We start from the raw sequence: 15,022 nt of genomic DNA on the forward strand, positions 1-15,022 counted from the left end.
CTCAAGATTTTAAGCTCTACAAAGTGATCAAGACTTATTTAAATATTTGTAAATGTTTTTCACCTCCTGTCCTACAACTTGTGTAAATATTTTGAGAATGACTTTCTACTTAAGCATCATCACACACTGTATTTTATGTAACCATTTTCATTTTACCATTAATGGTCTACAGATTGTATTTTAACGTGTATATCTTTGTTTACTTGCCCAATTTTTGGCTGATGATGATGATCGAGACATTGAAACTGGTACCAAATAAATAATGTTGTAATTTTAAATTAGCAGCATACATTCTATTGAAAAAGGTGGATCAATTGCACTCTTCTTTGTTTTTTGTTAATCTCCATTCAATATGGACCAAAGAAGAAAATTTTTAATATTTAAAAAAAAAAAAAAACACCGAAGGTTAACAAGAACTGTTGCTTCTCGCACCCCAGGCCTTATGGTTTGGGATGGGGCCAGCATGTCTTGGACAAAGGAACTCTGCGAGACAGCACTCACCAGATCTACTTCATATCCGTGAACGAACATCACTTGTATGCATGTAGAATCTGCTTTCATCACTGAAGACCACAACACACCAATCCATCCTACGGGTGATTCTCTGATGGCACCAGTCGAGCTGTGCACATCGATGCTGTGGCGGAAGTGGCAGACGAGCTAGAGCATGGGTGCATGTAGTCTCACTACTAGTAACCGGTTTGCAACAGTTCATGTTGACACTTCTAGGCTCACACTCACTCTTATCTGTGCTGTGGTAGCTGTACGATCTGCCATTGCTGCCCTTGCAATATGATGATCTTCGCAGAAGAGTCTGTGCTGCATGGATGTCCATGAGTGTGAGAATGTTCACAGGTCCACTGTTGCCAGCATCATTCCACAACTGACATGGCATGTCCAACTTGTGTGGTAATTCTCCTGAAGGACCATCCCGCCACTCGGAAGGCCACAATTTAACCCCCTTTCAAACTCACTCGGTTGGCTGTAGGAAGCACAAGTGTGTCTCCACGGCATGGTATCATCTAGCTTTACACATTTGCACCACGCTGAGCCTTATGGCCATGATTATTCCCTTTTAAAGCATAGACACAGATGGCATTCTGGTAGCTATACCACTATGCTACCAGCTGGCGGACAACGTTGAAACCATTATCAGTGCATCTACTATCTCCCAGGTGGCATATGCCATCATCAGATCAAAATTGGCATCGTCTTTCCAGGTGTTCTAATTATTTCTTTTTTCCAGCGGTGTACAATTCAACCCAGAAACAACATCCACCACAGATACATGTATTACTTACCACATGTCTACGAACTCAAATATAATTATCATCCCAAATATTACATTGGAAAATTGATCAAAATTTCAAGACAAGACACAAAGAATACATCAGAGCACTAAAACTGGCACAGAAACTGCATTTGTAATCACTTATTAGACACAGGACATGAGTACATCAAAACAAGCATAGAATGTCTTAATTTCACCCCTGAACACTTCCAACAAATATTAAGTGAACATACACACACAAAATTTCTCAAAGCACAAACATTCTTAATTAACAGGCTTTCAGACTCAAATCATACCACATGTACTATAGGGCTGCATCATACAAAACTGCTTTTCTAACTACAATGTCGCTAATGGACATGAAACCTCAAATAATGTTGTCCCTCCCTAGAGGTTGCTGAGGAGAGCTGTGCACAAAGTGATTGAAAACACTCACCTTTATAAACTGTCTCAAGTTGTTGTCCATGTACTCGCAAATAATTACATAATGTAACTATGTTTGCATGAAGCATAGCATCAAAATTTCCATTCACGATATTCATAGACACAGCATCTGCCAAAGACATAATGTCTTCCACTAGAAGAGACAAAAAAAAAAATATCAGCAGATTTTTAATAATTTTTACAAGTTGATTCTTACGTCGCACCAACAAAGATAGGTCTTACGGCGACGATGAGATAGGAAAGGGCTAGGAGTGGGAAAGAAGCAGCCGTGGCCTTAATTAAGGTACAGACCAAGTACCTGCCTGGATGAAAATGGGAAGCCACAGAAAATCATCTTCAGGACTGCCAAAAGTGGGGTTTGAACCCACTATATTCCAAATACTGGATACTGGCCGCACTTAAGCCACAACAGCTATCGACCTCGGTAGCATTAGCAGAATTTCACATTAATATTTGAAACAACCTTAACTTAATCTTTATATTCACCTGATCCAAGGAATCTCCCATCAACAGCAGAATGTCTATTCTGATTCCCAATTTTCAATGGTCGAGGCTTTTCCAACTTTTTCACTGTTTTCGTTATTCTTGCCATATTTTGGACAGACATGATGTAACGTCCACTCTGAAAACAAAAGGAAAAGTAATATGAGAATTTCCAGAATAACATGGCGCTAACAATTTTGAATACAGATATCTTACTACATGAAAATTACACTACTTCAGATTACAAATATTCCAGTTTAAGCCATAACTATCAATGTGCAGTACTGAACGCGCTGGTGATATGAGAAACTATAGCAATAAACATCAAGGTCAAATTGTCTCCCACAAATTCAAATGAAAACATGTTAGAAAGACCTAAGAGGATCATTTGTCAAGTTTTCACCTCATAGAGAGAAAGAAAAATTTATCTGTGCTACTAATGTAAGAAAGTTAAACCTTTTAGTCCATTAACATATAAAAACTAATTTCATGTTTAATGCAATTATGTCTGAGAAAAGGTTTTGTATCCGACTGTCTCATCATCATCCTCTTAGCGTTTCTCCCATAATAGAGTAAGGTCAGCTGTTTTGTAAGCCAATCTCCACTGGGTCCTAATGAGCGCGTCATTTGTCTTCTTGAAGGCAATCAAGCCACCATTTCTTGGACCAACCATGAGGCTGATTTCTAGATGGCATGATGCAGAGCACCATATTTATAATAGACATTCCTTCACTACACATTACGTAGCCATACCAACAGTCGGGTTTGCACATCTTTCCTACAATCGGGACAACTCTAATGATTTTTCGGATGTCTACTGAACCCTGGTGGGGGTGTCAGCTGAGTCATTCATTTGTAATTATTTATTAAAGAATATATATTTCATATTCATAAGCAATAATATCTTACAATATATACTGTAAGTACTGGCCAGTTCAGAAGGGATTGTGAAATCTACCACAGACTGTTGTCTCCACTAGAGATTATGAAATACCAAGGTAACTAGAATAAAAGGTAGGCTACTCCAGCGGTTGACGCCTCCATTGGCTGGAGCGCTATGACGTCACGGGATATGAACGATAGCGAGTAAGGTACACAGTCGCAGTACAGCAAGCCTGTGATTTCTCGTGCCTGTGAAACATCTTCTCAATCTTTCATCAAATAATAGTCTGGTTTAGTCCGATTCGATAAGTAACGGAACTTCCAATAGATTTTAAAACGTGAAAATGTGTTAAATTTCGTCACATGCTGAGCAGGTAGAACATCAACTATCAAATACATGACATATAATACGATAAGAAATAAAATATTGCCATGCAACTCAAAATAATTAATTTTATTTCCTGATGAAGTAAATGTTTATATCAAATGGCATAAGAAAATATACATCATGTGGACATCTTTATGGAATTATATTAACTTATTAAAACGTACGTATCAGGAGACTTAATTACTTGATGAACCAGCCCAAAGCTTAGCCTTCATATTGGCATATTTTCTCAGTGCTAGCTCCTTACTCTTTGCATTAAAATGCCATATCCTAATAAATGTCCTGGTCCTTACGTAGAGACAAATTATTTTGTCACAGAATACTAGAAATTTTGACTAAATAATAGAAATAAGAGTTTTCATTACGTTTTTGCATCTGGATGCAGTCTTACCGTGAAACACACCATATGAAATTTTGAACTGGGCTATATTATTTAACTATTCATGACTGGGATGTGTGAGGCCCCGTTTTGAAATAACCGAGATACAGTAACAGGTCTCTTTTCGCACGACATTTTTGTCTCTTTCTTTGTATTTACTATATATTGGATCACGGATACTGTATTATTTCGCGAGCTTCGAAATATATTCAGAAATATAAGTTATTAGCACATAATATGTTAATGTTATTGGATTTTACGTCCCACTAACTATGTATTTGAGCACCTTCACCACCGGACCGAGACAGGATCGAACCTACTAGGTTGGGCTAAGAAGGCCAGCGCTCTACCATTTGAGTTGCTACTCAGCCCGGCTATTAGCACATAACAATAATTATAGAAAATATGATTTTTATTCAGTCATTTATATCTGACACCTTTTTACTGTACGAGCTGTAATAATGGAGATATTCAAGAGTTTATTACAAAGTGTTTCAACAACCAAGCATTGCTGACGAGGAAGCATTGTTATGCCATCACAGTAGCAAACTAACTGGTTATGATGGTTGTTGTCGTTATTGTCTTTATAATATGCAAAATAATAATAACGTTATTTGTGTTACGTCTCACTAACAACATTTACAGTTTTCTGAGAGTCGAGGTGCCGTAATTTTGTCCCATGGGAGTTCTTTTACGTGCCGACAATTTATAGAGCCACACACGTTTCCATAATATGTTGACTGCATTTTAATCAGTACAGTGGTTCTACTTCAGATACTGACAACACGAACACTGTTCACGTAGTGAACCACTATAAAAGTATTATGTATCCGTGATTCGATATACAGTAAATACGTAGAAAGAGATAAAAATGTCGCGCGGTCGGTCACTTGCTTTCCTGGCTTACGCTGCGTGAACCATCAACGATAGACCCCAAGTGTAAGCGTACGAAATGTACAGCATAGAAACCTCTACAAAAAAGTCCACGATGACACATACCTATTTCCAACCGGCTGCCCTCTAGAAGCGATTTTATGCAACAGCCCGCAATAAAAAATATAACTCCTGAAAATTAAATAATTATTTCGATATTATCCTCGAGTTCCTCATCAAAATAAATTGCTTGACCTCCTCCAGTATTTTATAAGGATTAGAATAACCTTGTCAGGACATTATTTGCATGAATGGTTCAGAAGTTATGACCATTTTAGACCATAGTGTTAATACATGTCAGCAGGAAGGGCGAGCGCTGTCTCATATCACATGACGTCACGCAGAAGGCGGCCAGGGAGAGAAAAAAGTGAGCGCGATGCGGGAAGAGACCGCCCTGATGAAATACAACGGCCAGCAGAATTAGTTTTCTCAGAAATTATTGCCCAGTTGGGAAGAGAATGGGATGGTTATTTCCGAGTCAATGGTAAGTCCCCAAGCTCGCGGGCGAAGTGATAGTTAGAACAACGAAATGACGGTGAACAAGATTCCTGGAAATGGTGTCAGGCAAACACCAGAGTGGCAGCCAGGGATAGATCGAACAGTTGGCACTTAAAAAAAATATATGAAACTTCACACTCCCACGTAGCTATAGATCAATAGTAAAATTTGCCGGGGAAAAGCAGTCACACCGACGTCATATTGTAGGAGGCACTATCAAATGTAACTCCACAGATTAAATTTACAAATGAAAACTGATTATAAATTTGAGATGAGAAATTTAGAAGCCTAACCAAATATTAAAAGTTATTACAGTTGAACCTGCTTTATACGTAACTCTGCTCTACGTAATTCGTATTTGTATGTAATTTCCTTTAGGTCCTGGCAAAATATAATTTCAAAGCGTGTTAATTAAACCTTATTTATACGTAATCCGTTTATACATATTACGTGTCAGTGAAATATAACTGAGTTTTGCATAATTGTTATGAGAACGTGTTTTTTAAAAAGAAACTACTGCATTTGCGAAGTTTCCTCTTTGTCGGCATAGGCAGAAATAGAGCGATCGGGTTTTGGTGCCGAAACAGAACACAAAGAGTTTCGCCGAGTGACATTGTTGACCCTTATTTACTGGCGGCTTACCAAAGGCAAGTCCCCTTCGCTCCTCCTCCATGTTCATCGTTTTTGACACGCCGCCAAAGATTAAGATACATTATAAGCAAAGTGGGCGGTTTCGCTGTGGAAACAAAAGAAAATACAGTAAATTTGTTTGAATATGAGAATTTCTTTCATGGGAACAACAGAGAACTAAAATGTCCACGATGCCGGTATCTGGTGTTTACTGTTTAACAGTAGTTTTGTCTTTCAGTTGCTTTTGATTAGCCATGGACAACAGAAAAAGGAAAAGTTATATGAGAAGTGGACGCTAATCCACACAAAACAAAAACTGAAATTGCTTCAGACTTAGGGATTGCTTATACCACGCTATGTAGTCATCAGTAAAAGAAACGCTATTTTGGATGAGTTCTTAAAACTGGGTTAAAAAAGCAGCAAAGCGCAGCCGTCAGCAAGAAGGATGGTACGAAGATTTGAAAAAAGAACTTTTCACATGGTTCCAGCAAAAGCAGGCTGCAGCTCTACCAATTAGTGGAGACATGCTGAAGGCAAAGGCGATAGATTTAGCTAAAATGATGAGTATCACTGCTGATTTCAGGGCTTCATCAGGATGGTTGCAAGGATTTAAAGATAGTCATGGAATCACAGGGAGAGCAATTTTCATTGACTCAAAATCTGAGGACGACGTCACGGTCCAATACAGAAAAGAAGAGGTTCTGCCGGATATTGTAAGCGATTATCAGCCTCCAAACATCTACCACTGTGATGAGACCGGCCTATTCTACAATCTCCTTCCTAATAAAACATTAGCTGAAAAAGTTGACTCATGCCATGGAGGGAAGAAGAGTAAAATTTGTGTAACAGTACTTCTTAACACCAATGCAGATGGATCTGGCAAACTACCTCCACTTGTGATAGGAAAATCGAAGAATCCGCGGTGTTCTAAGGGTGCGAAATGGAAACCTACAGAATATGAATCCAACGGAACAGTGGTTGAAAAACCTGGACATTAAAATGAAAAAGAAACAAAAGATGATCCTTCTTCTTATGGATCGATGTATGTTTACATTAAGTGGGCTAGATGAAAAGCCAGCAGTAATTTCTTTATTAGAATTAGTGTAAAATCTTCAAAGTGTTAATTTTTATTTTGTTTTCTAAAAGTTAAAATATGTCATACTGAAAAGTGTAAAGGATAACCTCTACTTGCTGACATGGAGACCAGCAGTATGGTGTGTTAAACTGGACAGGGTCTGTGCTCCTTGTCCGGTTCGGCAAACTACAAGGCTGAGATGAGTACCTTATCAATATAAATTTGTAGATTGCTAACGTTAACAGAAGGGGATCATATTCTTTAATTATGGTAACTTGATTGTTAAACGAGCCATTTCCCGGCTCAAATTCAGTTATAGACAAACAAAGGGACAAATTAATATGTAAATAAATATATCAAGCACTCATTATTTTTGATTATTTAGTAGAGTAGATTAGGGTTGATTTTGTTTGTTCAAGTGCTTGAAGTATTCGTGATTGTATAGGAGCATGTTTCACTTAAAGAGAAAATCGATATTCATTTTAGAAGTGCTCCAATGTGTTTGTCTGACTTAAGTCAGTTATCGTAAACTTTATAGATATTAAGGCATGTTGTAAGATTATCCAGAGGTAGAGGGTTGCCAATGAATTTAAAGATTGTAGGACTGGAAGAAAGTCCGTTTGTTTGTCTGTAAATATCAATGATTATGTGTGCCACGAAGGTTCGCCAGTGGACCGCTACATTAATAATCAGTAGAAGTATCGAAGTGATCGATGAACACGGGTAAAATGTAAATGAGTATTTAATAATAATGCTTTGTGAATAAAGGCACAGGCCTAGTTTTATAGAACGATTGCAAGTTAAGGTAATTTAAGTATGGAGATAACATATGGTGAGGAAGACTTTAATTCGGACAGTAAAATTTGAATTTAACATTAATTGTTGATTTAACGTTAGTGGACTCCATAATAATAATAATAATAATAATAATAATAATAATAATAATAATAATAATTTGTTTAGAAGCAATAGAGGCACTAGTATATGATGGTCACGCTATGTTGAAGGCCCGGAGTGCTTTTAGTCCATTTTTTATTTTGGAATTCCTGCGGTACAAAAATCCGGCATGAGATGAAATTTGAGTCGTACTGATGTTGATGAAGAAATAGATGAATCCCGAGACCTATGTCGATATTAACTCGCCGCACTGAGGATTATAGTGAATTAAATGTTTTGAAGAGTTCCAGTAAAATAAATGGGCTCCAAATGAAAAGGAAGGAATAATATAGCACTCACAGGGACTGGATGGAGATTCCCAGCCGTGAGGTGCCATGGGATTTGAGATTTGTCTTGGGAGTACATGGTGTTCCCATAAATTAACAACAGTACGAAATAATATAACGATGCAATTCGAATACCGTTATTGTGTACCGACCAATGTGAAATCGGATCTTGGTGGATCATATTGGGATTTAACATATGCGACTAAATTCAAAAGATTGGAAATTAAAATATAAATTTCAAATTAATAATAATATTCCAAGTAAATCATGTCTTAACTGATTGATTAGTGCCAAAATAGACCGGAATTGTAAAGGGTTCTGCGTTAAATATAATAATAGTTAACTACCGTGTAACAAGTAAAATTAATTTACCATAATAATAATAATAATAATAATAATAATTTGAAGAAACATAATAAGAAGAATTCATTATATTATTTCTGAGAATAATAATGGCAAAAAATCAAATTGAAATATTGATGATGATGCTTGTTGTTTAAAGGGGCCTAACATCGAGGTCATCGGCCACTAATGGTACGAAATGAAAAGTCAACAAAAAGTTCAAAATCATCCACTGACCAAAATAAAAAATGTCATGAAGAATGAATGGATGGACACGAACCCAAAAAAAACAGTGGATCCGACTCAGAAAAGATCATAAAGACTATTACTGACCAAGGGACCACATATAAAGCACAATCCTGAATCGAGGATGCTTGATGTCTAAAGGGGTCCAAAATCCAGGTCTAAGGCCCCTCAGAATGGTACTTATCGCTAGTAGAGTAGAACCATGATATTTGTCATGTTGGGGTACTAATCAAAAGTAGCGAAGACTCATGGTGATTCACACACGATGGTACTACTCACACGTATTGTACGTCATACAGGTAACGCAGACCTATGGTGTTACTCACACAATGGCGCCACTCAAAGCCAATGCAAACCGATGAGGTTCCTCACCTAGGTGTACTAGTCACAGGCGCCGGTATTCCTGTGGTTTTCCTCACATAGTGGTACAACTCAGAGGCAACGCCCAGACCCGCGGTGTTGCTCACGTGGGTACGACTCACGGATACTGGAAACCCACAGGCGAACCAATTCCCTCCTTATACTAATCACAAACCTATTTTGTACCTAATATAGTGGTACTACTCACAAGTAAAAGCAACTCATGGTGTCCCCTGCGTGATGGTACTAATCAAAAGTAGTTTCATGGTTCTAAGACAATCATCCCTTGGCCACCCCTTTTAGTTGCCTCTCACGACAAGTAGGGGATACCGTGGGTGTATTTTTTGTCTGCGCCCCCCACCCACATGGGGTAGAGAGAGAGAAAAGAGGAGAAGAAAGAAGGGATCCGTCACTTCGAAAAATGAAGTAACAGACGAAGAAAGGCAAGGGCCACGAAAGGCGTGAAAATGAAAGACTCCCTAGGCCTCGAATGCTCTAATACCGTCGGGGTCAGAAAAGAACAAAAGTTGACCAAGGGAGGTCGGACTGCAGAGACGAAAGTGTGGAGCCTGGCACAAGTAAGTGGAAGTAATGCCAAGACTCAGCTAAGGGCCCCGTGGTTGCCAATCCACACTCCCAAGTTGAGAGCCCCTGTTAGTCACCTCTTACGACAGGCAGGGGATACCACGGGTGTATTCTACATGTGCGTCCCCCACCCGCAGGGGGTAGTGTGTTTGGTCCGCGAGAGGTATTTTATTTCCCCCAAGTCCGCTGGCAAGCCGGTTAGTACCCTCCTATCTGCCACCTTTGACACGCCACGTGGGAGTATCACCTCTCCCCCTGCTACGCCAGCGTAGTAGGTTCGTGGAAATTGAAATATTAAACCAATGATGATTAAGTGTTACGATAATGATGATTTCCACTAATGACAATATAATAATATTAATTTTTTTTTATTTTGGATGATGATGCTGACGGATACTAGGGAAGTCAGGTGGCGAAATAACGTAATAATCTCAAGTTGTTGTAAATAATAAGTTAAGTTTGTGATGTTTAAGGTGATGGCAAATCCCTACATCTGGACCATTAGGTTAGAGTCGCTTTGTAGTTTCCTTCAGTTAACGATAGCATATCGTGGTTAGGAACCCGGGGACAGTTTTGTATTATCCCGGGTTGGTCTCATCTTAGTAAAGGTGGAGGCAATGACATGATTCATGTGATCGCGCCCACCTGGCCAACTGGTAATTGGTCTATGACCCGAGGGTCATATTGCAACCCTCAGCAATCAACGGTTCAACCACCCAAGTGGATGGGTGGTCTACAGCGTAAAATGTTAATATGTGAAATTTTCAGGAATGATTTGCCCAATTAAGGAAAAAATAAGGGTCGACGAATTTTGTGTATGTTCAAATTTATTTTTAAAGAAAATGCTCCTTGAGCATTTGGAAGGAAACAGTTCCAGGTTCTTGTTCTTGTAGAATAGAAAATCCTTGGTGACCCTTTAAAATATCCGTCCCCATTCCTAGGAAGGAGTCTCCATTTTTCCCTTTGAACTGATTTAATGTATTTTTGTGTGGTTTTTTTATGATGAGCCTTAAAGTTAATAATTAGAGTGTACCGTTCAACCCTGTAGTATTGATTAGATGGCGCCCAGATATTTAATTGGAGATTTCGTATCTTAATAATTTTTTTATTGTTTATTAGTTGCGATAGATTTGAACCGTAACACACACCTCCGCCCCAAGATAAATGCTGGTTGGGACTTAGGCTTTAAGGGGGTACACTCTGTTGATGACATGATCTAGCCGGGTCAAGCCAACGAAGCACATGCATCTCCATGACATGTACTGCTTGTTCATGCTTTTCTGTTGCTGGCCAGCATAAGAGCCATACAGAGCAACCACGCAAACAACAATTCTGTAAACATTGGACTTCAGGTGGATTGGTATCCGACAATTGCACAGAACACCAGTAGTTTGCCACCACTTCCTCCAGGCCGCATTAATGCATCCAAGGGCATCTGCAATAGTGTCACACTCAGCATTGACCAAAGAACCAAAATATTTTAAACTGTTCTACTTTATTGACATCTTGGCCATCTATCTGAATGGTTACATCCATCTGCGGACCACATTCCATGCATTCTGTTTTCTTGGTACTCATTTAAAATTAAAAACTTCATCACTGGTCGGTACTGAACTAATAGTTACAATGCTAAAAAGAGAAAAATGTTCCATCTTTTCAATACAATAACACTGTTGCACAAATCAATGTAGCAACATATTTAATTTATTACGGGACCGGTTTCGACATCTGTCCATGTCATCATCAGCCTATGCAAAATAATAAGAATCCAGAAAACAATTTATTATTTACCTTGTTTGTGAACATATAAAATTAAATTCTACAAATGGCAAGTCCAGGATACAATTTTCATGACTTATACTCTCTTCCTTTTGCTGCGGAAGTGTGATCATCTGACATGTTGCAACTCCGGATTGTCCCTCTTCATAGACCAGCAATAGTCAGCTAACATCACAGCATTCCACCTGCCCTGCTAACGTGTTTCTATCTGTTTCATGTCCTGGTGGAACCGCTCCCCATGTTCTTCACTAAAATCTCCTAAGTTTTCAGGAAAAAAGTTGAGGTGACTATGAAGGAAATGTAGCTTGATACTCATATTACAACCTAAATTTTTCATAGCCATCAACATATCTTCTATGATTTTCTTGTAATCCGGGTGCTTCCTGTTCCCCAAAAAACCGTTTCACATTCTTGAAACCTATCCAAGCCAATCTTTCCTCAAAGGTCATCAACGCCTCAAACTGTTCATCTGTCGTAAGGCTCCGTATCTGTGGTCCCACAAAGATTCCTTCTTTTAGTTTCGCATTAAACAGGAAGGAGAATTTCTGGCAGATGTACGTAAAACAGTCACCATCTTTATTCAATCCCTTTACGAACTCTTTCATGATCCAGAGTTTAATATGGAGAGGTGGCAGAATGATTTTTTCTCGTTTCACCAAACATGATATTATATTCTTGTCTCCTGGATCCATTGTTGTTCTAGATGGCCATTCCTTTCTAAGCCAGTGTGCATCATGTCTACGGCTGTCCCACAGGCAGAGGAAACATGGATACTTTGTGTAACCTGACTGTTGTCCAAGAAGCATTCCTGTAACTTTTAGATCACCACATACAACCCATTCGTGCTCTGAATACTTAATTGCCGTTAATAACATTGCAAGGGTTTCATAGTTTCCCTTCAAGACGTAAGAATACACTACAGGTATCGAACCATACGTACTGGTGATGTGTAAGAGTACAGCTTTGATACTGTTTACGGTTCCGTCGATAAATAACCTCCATTCATTCTTGTTGTATGTTGTATATTTGTGACAACTCTTTTGAGAGACCCAGATCTCATACCAAGTCATTTAGTTCACATTGAGTAAACAACTCTGGTTGTAGCTCTTCTGTGGTTATCAAGATTTCGTCGCCATCACTAGAACCAGACGACGATGATGATTGCAGGGTTGCTGGTGGGTTAGGCACAGGAATGTCAGGTACATGTGGTACAGGTCTGATTGCTGATTTCAGGTTTGGATATGCAATGCTTTTAATACTTTTCTTGTTATAGCCTTCAACTTTTACCATACAAAAATAACAATCATCGGTGTGATTTGTTTGCTCTCTCCACACCATCGGAATTCCAAAAGGTAACGACTTCTACTTCCCCTGAGTCCATTTTCTTAATCCCGTAACACACGTATGACACACGCTGGGCGGCGCAAACCTTTTATCTTGGTCACCTACTGTAACCTGACACCGAAATATGCCAGGTAAGCTTTCTTTACGAATGAAGTTATGTTCTCTCTTCTCGATTTCAAAGTCAATGAGCCACAAATGAAACAAAAGGAGTTGGGATTGTTTACACACTGTCGTCTTGAGAAACTCCCCATTTGTAGACTGACTTGCACTTGTAATATGTATTAAATAGCTATTTAGAGCACGTTTCCAAGTGAATCTAAACCAGTTGCAGTGTTCCTCTGTAAACATAGACATCAGACTATCGATTTTACAGCAACTGATCCTTTTTTATTACTCTAATGTACATATTTTATCGATCAGTGCACATTGTTACATGCGAATTTATAAAAGGAAAATTACATAATTACATAAAAACTGTGGGTGTTACAGGAAATCCGATACCATATTTGTAAACAGCTCTAAAAAATTATCTATATACACCCATTTTCATATAAAGCCCGAAAATGATGTTACCCAGTGAGCCTTTGACTAGTATATTACCGCTGGTCGAAGTCGATAGTCGAAGTTGGCGACAGCATACGGAAACGGAAGCTAAAGACAAATAATTTTCGTCCATATTGCTGCTTAGTTGTGCCACAATCCTTGTGATCTACTCTGCAATATCTGTTGTGATCTGTTGGTACGTTAAATGTATTATGGGGAAAAGAAAATGTAAGTTCACTGCTGAATTGGAGAAAAGATATAAATGCTTCATAAAAGGCCACACCGACAAAGAAGCCATGTGTCTAGTATGTAAACCAGGAACATACGTTTCTGTGGCTAATTGTGGAGCTATGGATTTAGAAAGTCACTTTACAACGGACAGACATAAAGCTAATGTTCAAAGTGCATCAACTTCAACTAATGTGACAAACATAAAGCTAATGTTCAAAGTGCATCAACTTCAACTAATGTGTTGACATTTTTCAAAAAGAACACATCACTAAACGAAAATGCGATTGCTGCAGAGGGAGTTCTTGTGTACCACAATGCTGTTCATCATGGGAGCTACAAAACTATGGATTGTATGTCTAAGCTTCCATCTAAATTATTTCCTGATTCCGAAATAGGGAAAAATATTCACTGTGCTCGTACAAAGTCTGAGGCCATTGTCAATAATGTACTTGGACCTCAATGTGTAGAAAGTGCCATTAAACAAGTCAAAGACGTATCACACATTGGTGTTTGTACGGATGGCAGCAATCATGGGAATATAAAACTGTTTCCTTTGCTCATGCAGTATTTCGACTACAGGAATGGAGAGCTGCAAGCAAAGTTAATTGACCTGCACAGGATTAGTAATGAAAAAGCTGCAACAATCTCTTGTGTTCGATGTCCGGCAACAAAATGGAATTTCAGAGAAGTGTATTGCTTTTGGAGGAGATAACTGCAATACGAATTTTGGTAGCCTGAAAAGAAGAGGAAGTAATAATGTATTTTCTAACCTCAAATCTCAGCTTAATGAAACCTTGATTAGAGTAAACTGCCCAGCACATGTCTTGCATAATTGTATTCAGCATGGAGTTGATTTATTGTCGATTGACGTTGAAAGCATTGTGTTAGAAGTGTTCAACTACTTTTCTACATTCCCCATAAGGAATGAAGAGCTAAACACTTTTTGTGAATTTGTTGATGTGAATTACAAATCCCTATAGAAGCATACAAAGACTCATTGGTTGTCACATTTTCCAGCTGTTGAAAGGATGCTTGAACTGTATCCAGCACTTCGGTCTTATTTTCTATCTGTGGATAACCCGCCAACAATTTTGAACAAGTTTTTCACCAATAAGTTAAGTGAAATGTATAATACTTTGCCAGTCTTTAATGTCAGTCTTTCAAGAGAACATTCTTCATGTTGAAAAGGAGAATAATTCCATTATTGAAGTGAAACAGGCACTCAAAGAAACTGTTGGCATTTTACAAACTCATTTTTCAAATAATGAAAGTGAAAGAAATGATGAAAACTTTGAAGGAGGAAGGGTTGCAGGAAGACGGTGATTCCTTCGTGAAAGAAGTCCGTGATGTACATAATGCATGCCTG

The 15,022-nt window shown here is 38.5% G+C and overlaps 1 protein-coding gene across 4 annotated transcripts in view; it reads right to left on the reverse strand.

Annotated features, from left to right (window-relative positions):
* mxt (Eukaryotic translation initiation factor mextil) overlaps nucleotides 1–15,022 on the reverse strand; it is a 425,214-nt gene that overhangs the window by 382,210 nt on the left and 27,982 nt on the right. For all 4 annotated transcript variants that reach the window (XM_067145489.2, XM_067145488.2, XM_067145487.2 and 1 more), the window contains 2 exons: nucleotides 2,222–2,357; nucleotides 1,728–1,868 (listed from right to left, as the gene is read on the reverse strand). In XM_067145489.2, coding sequence (XP_067001590.1) covers nucleotides 1,728–1,868; nucleotides 2,222–2,342 — 262 coding nt within the window. In that variant the 5' untranslated portion in view covers nucleotides 2,343–2,357. The remainder of the gene's footprint in view (nucleotides 1–1,727; nucleotides 1,869–2,221; nucleotides 2,358–15,022) is intronic.

Source organism: Anabrus simplex, chromosome 4, assembly GCF_040414725.1.
Source record: "Anabrus simplex isolate iqAnaSimp1 chromosome 4, ASM4041472v1, whole genome shotgun sequence".
Taxonomy (NCBI): Eukaryota; Metazoa; Arthropoda; class Insecta; order Orthoptera; family Tettigoniidae; genus Anabrus; species Anabrus simplex.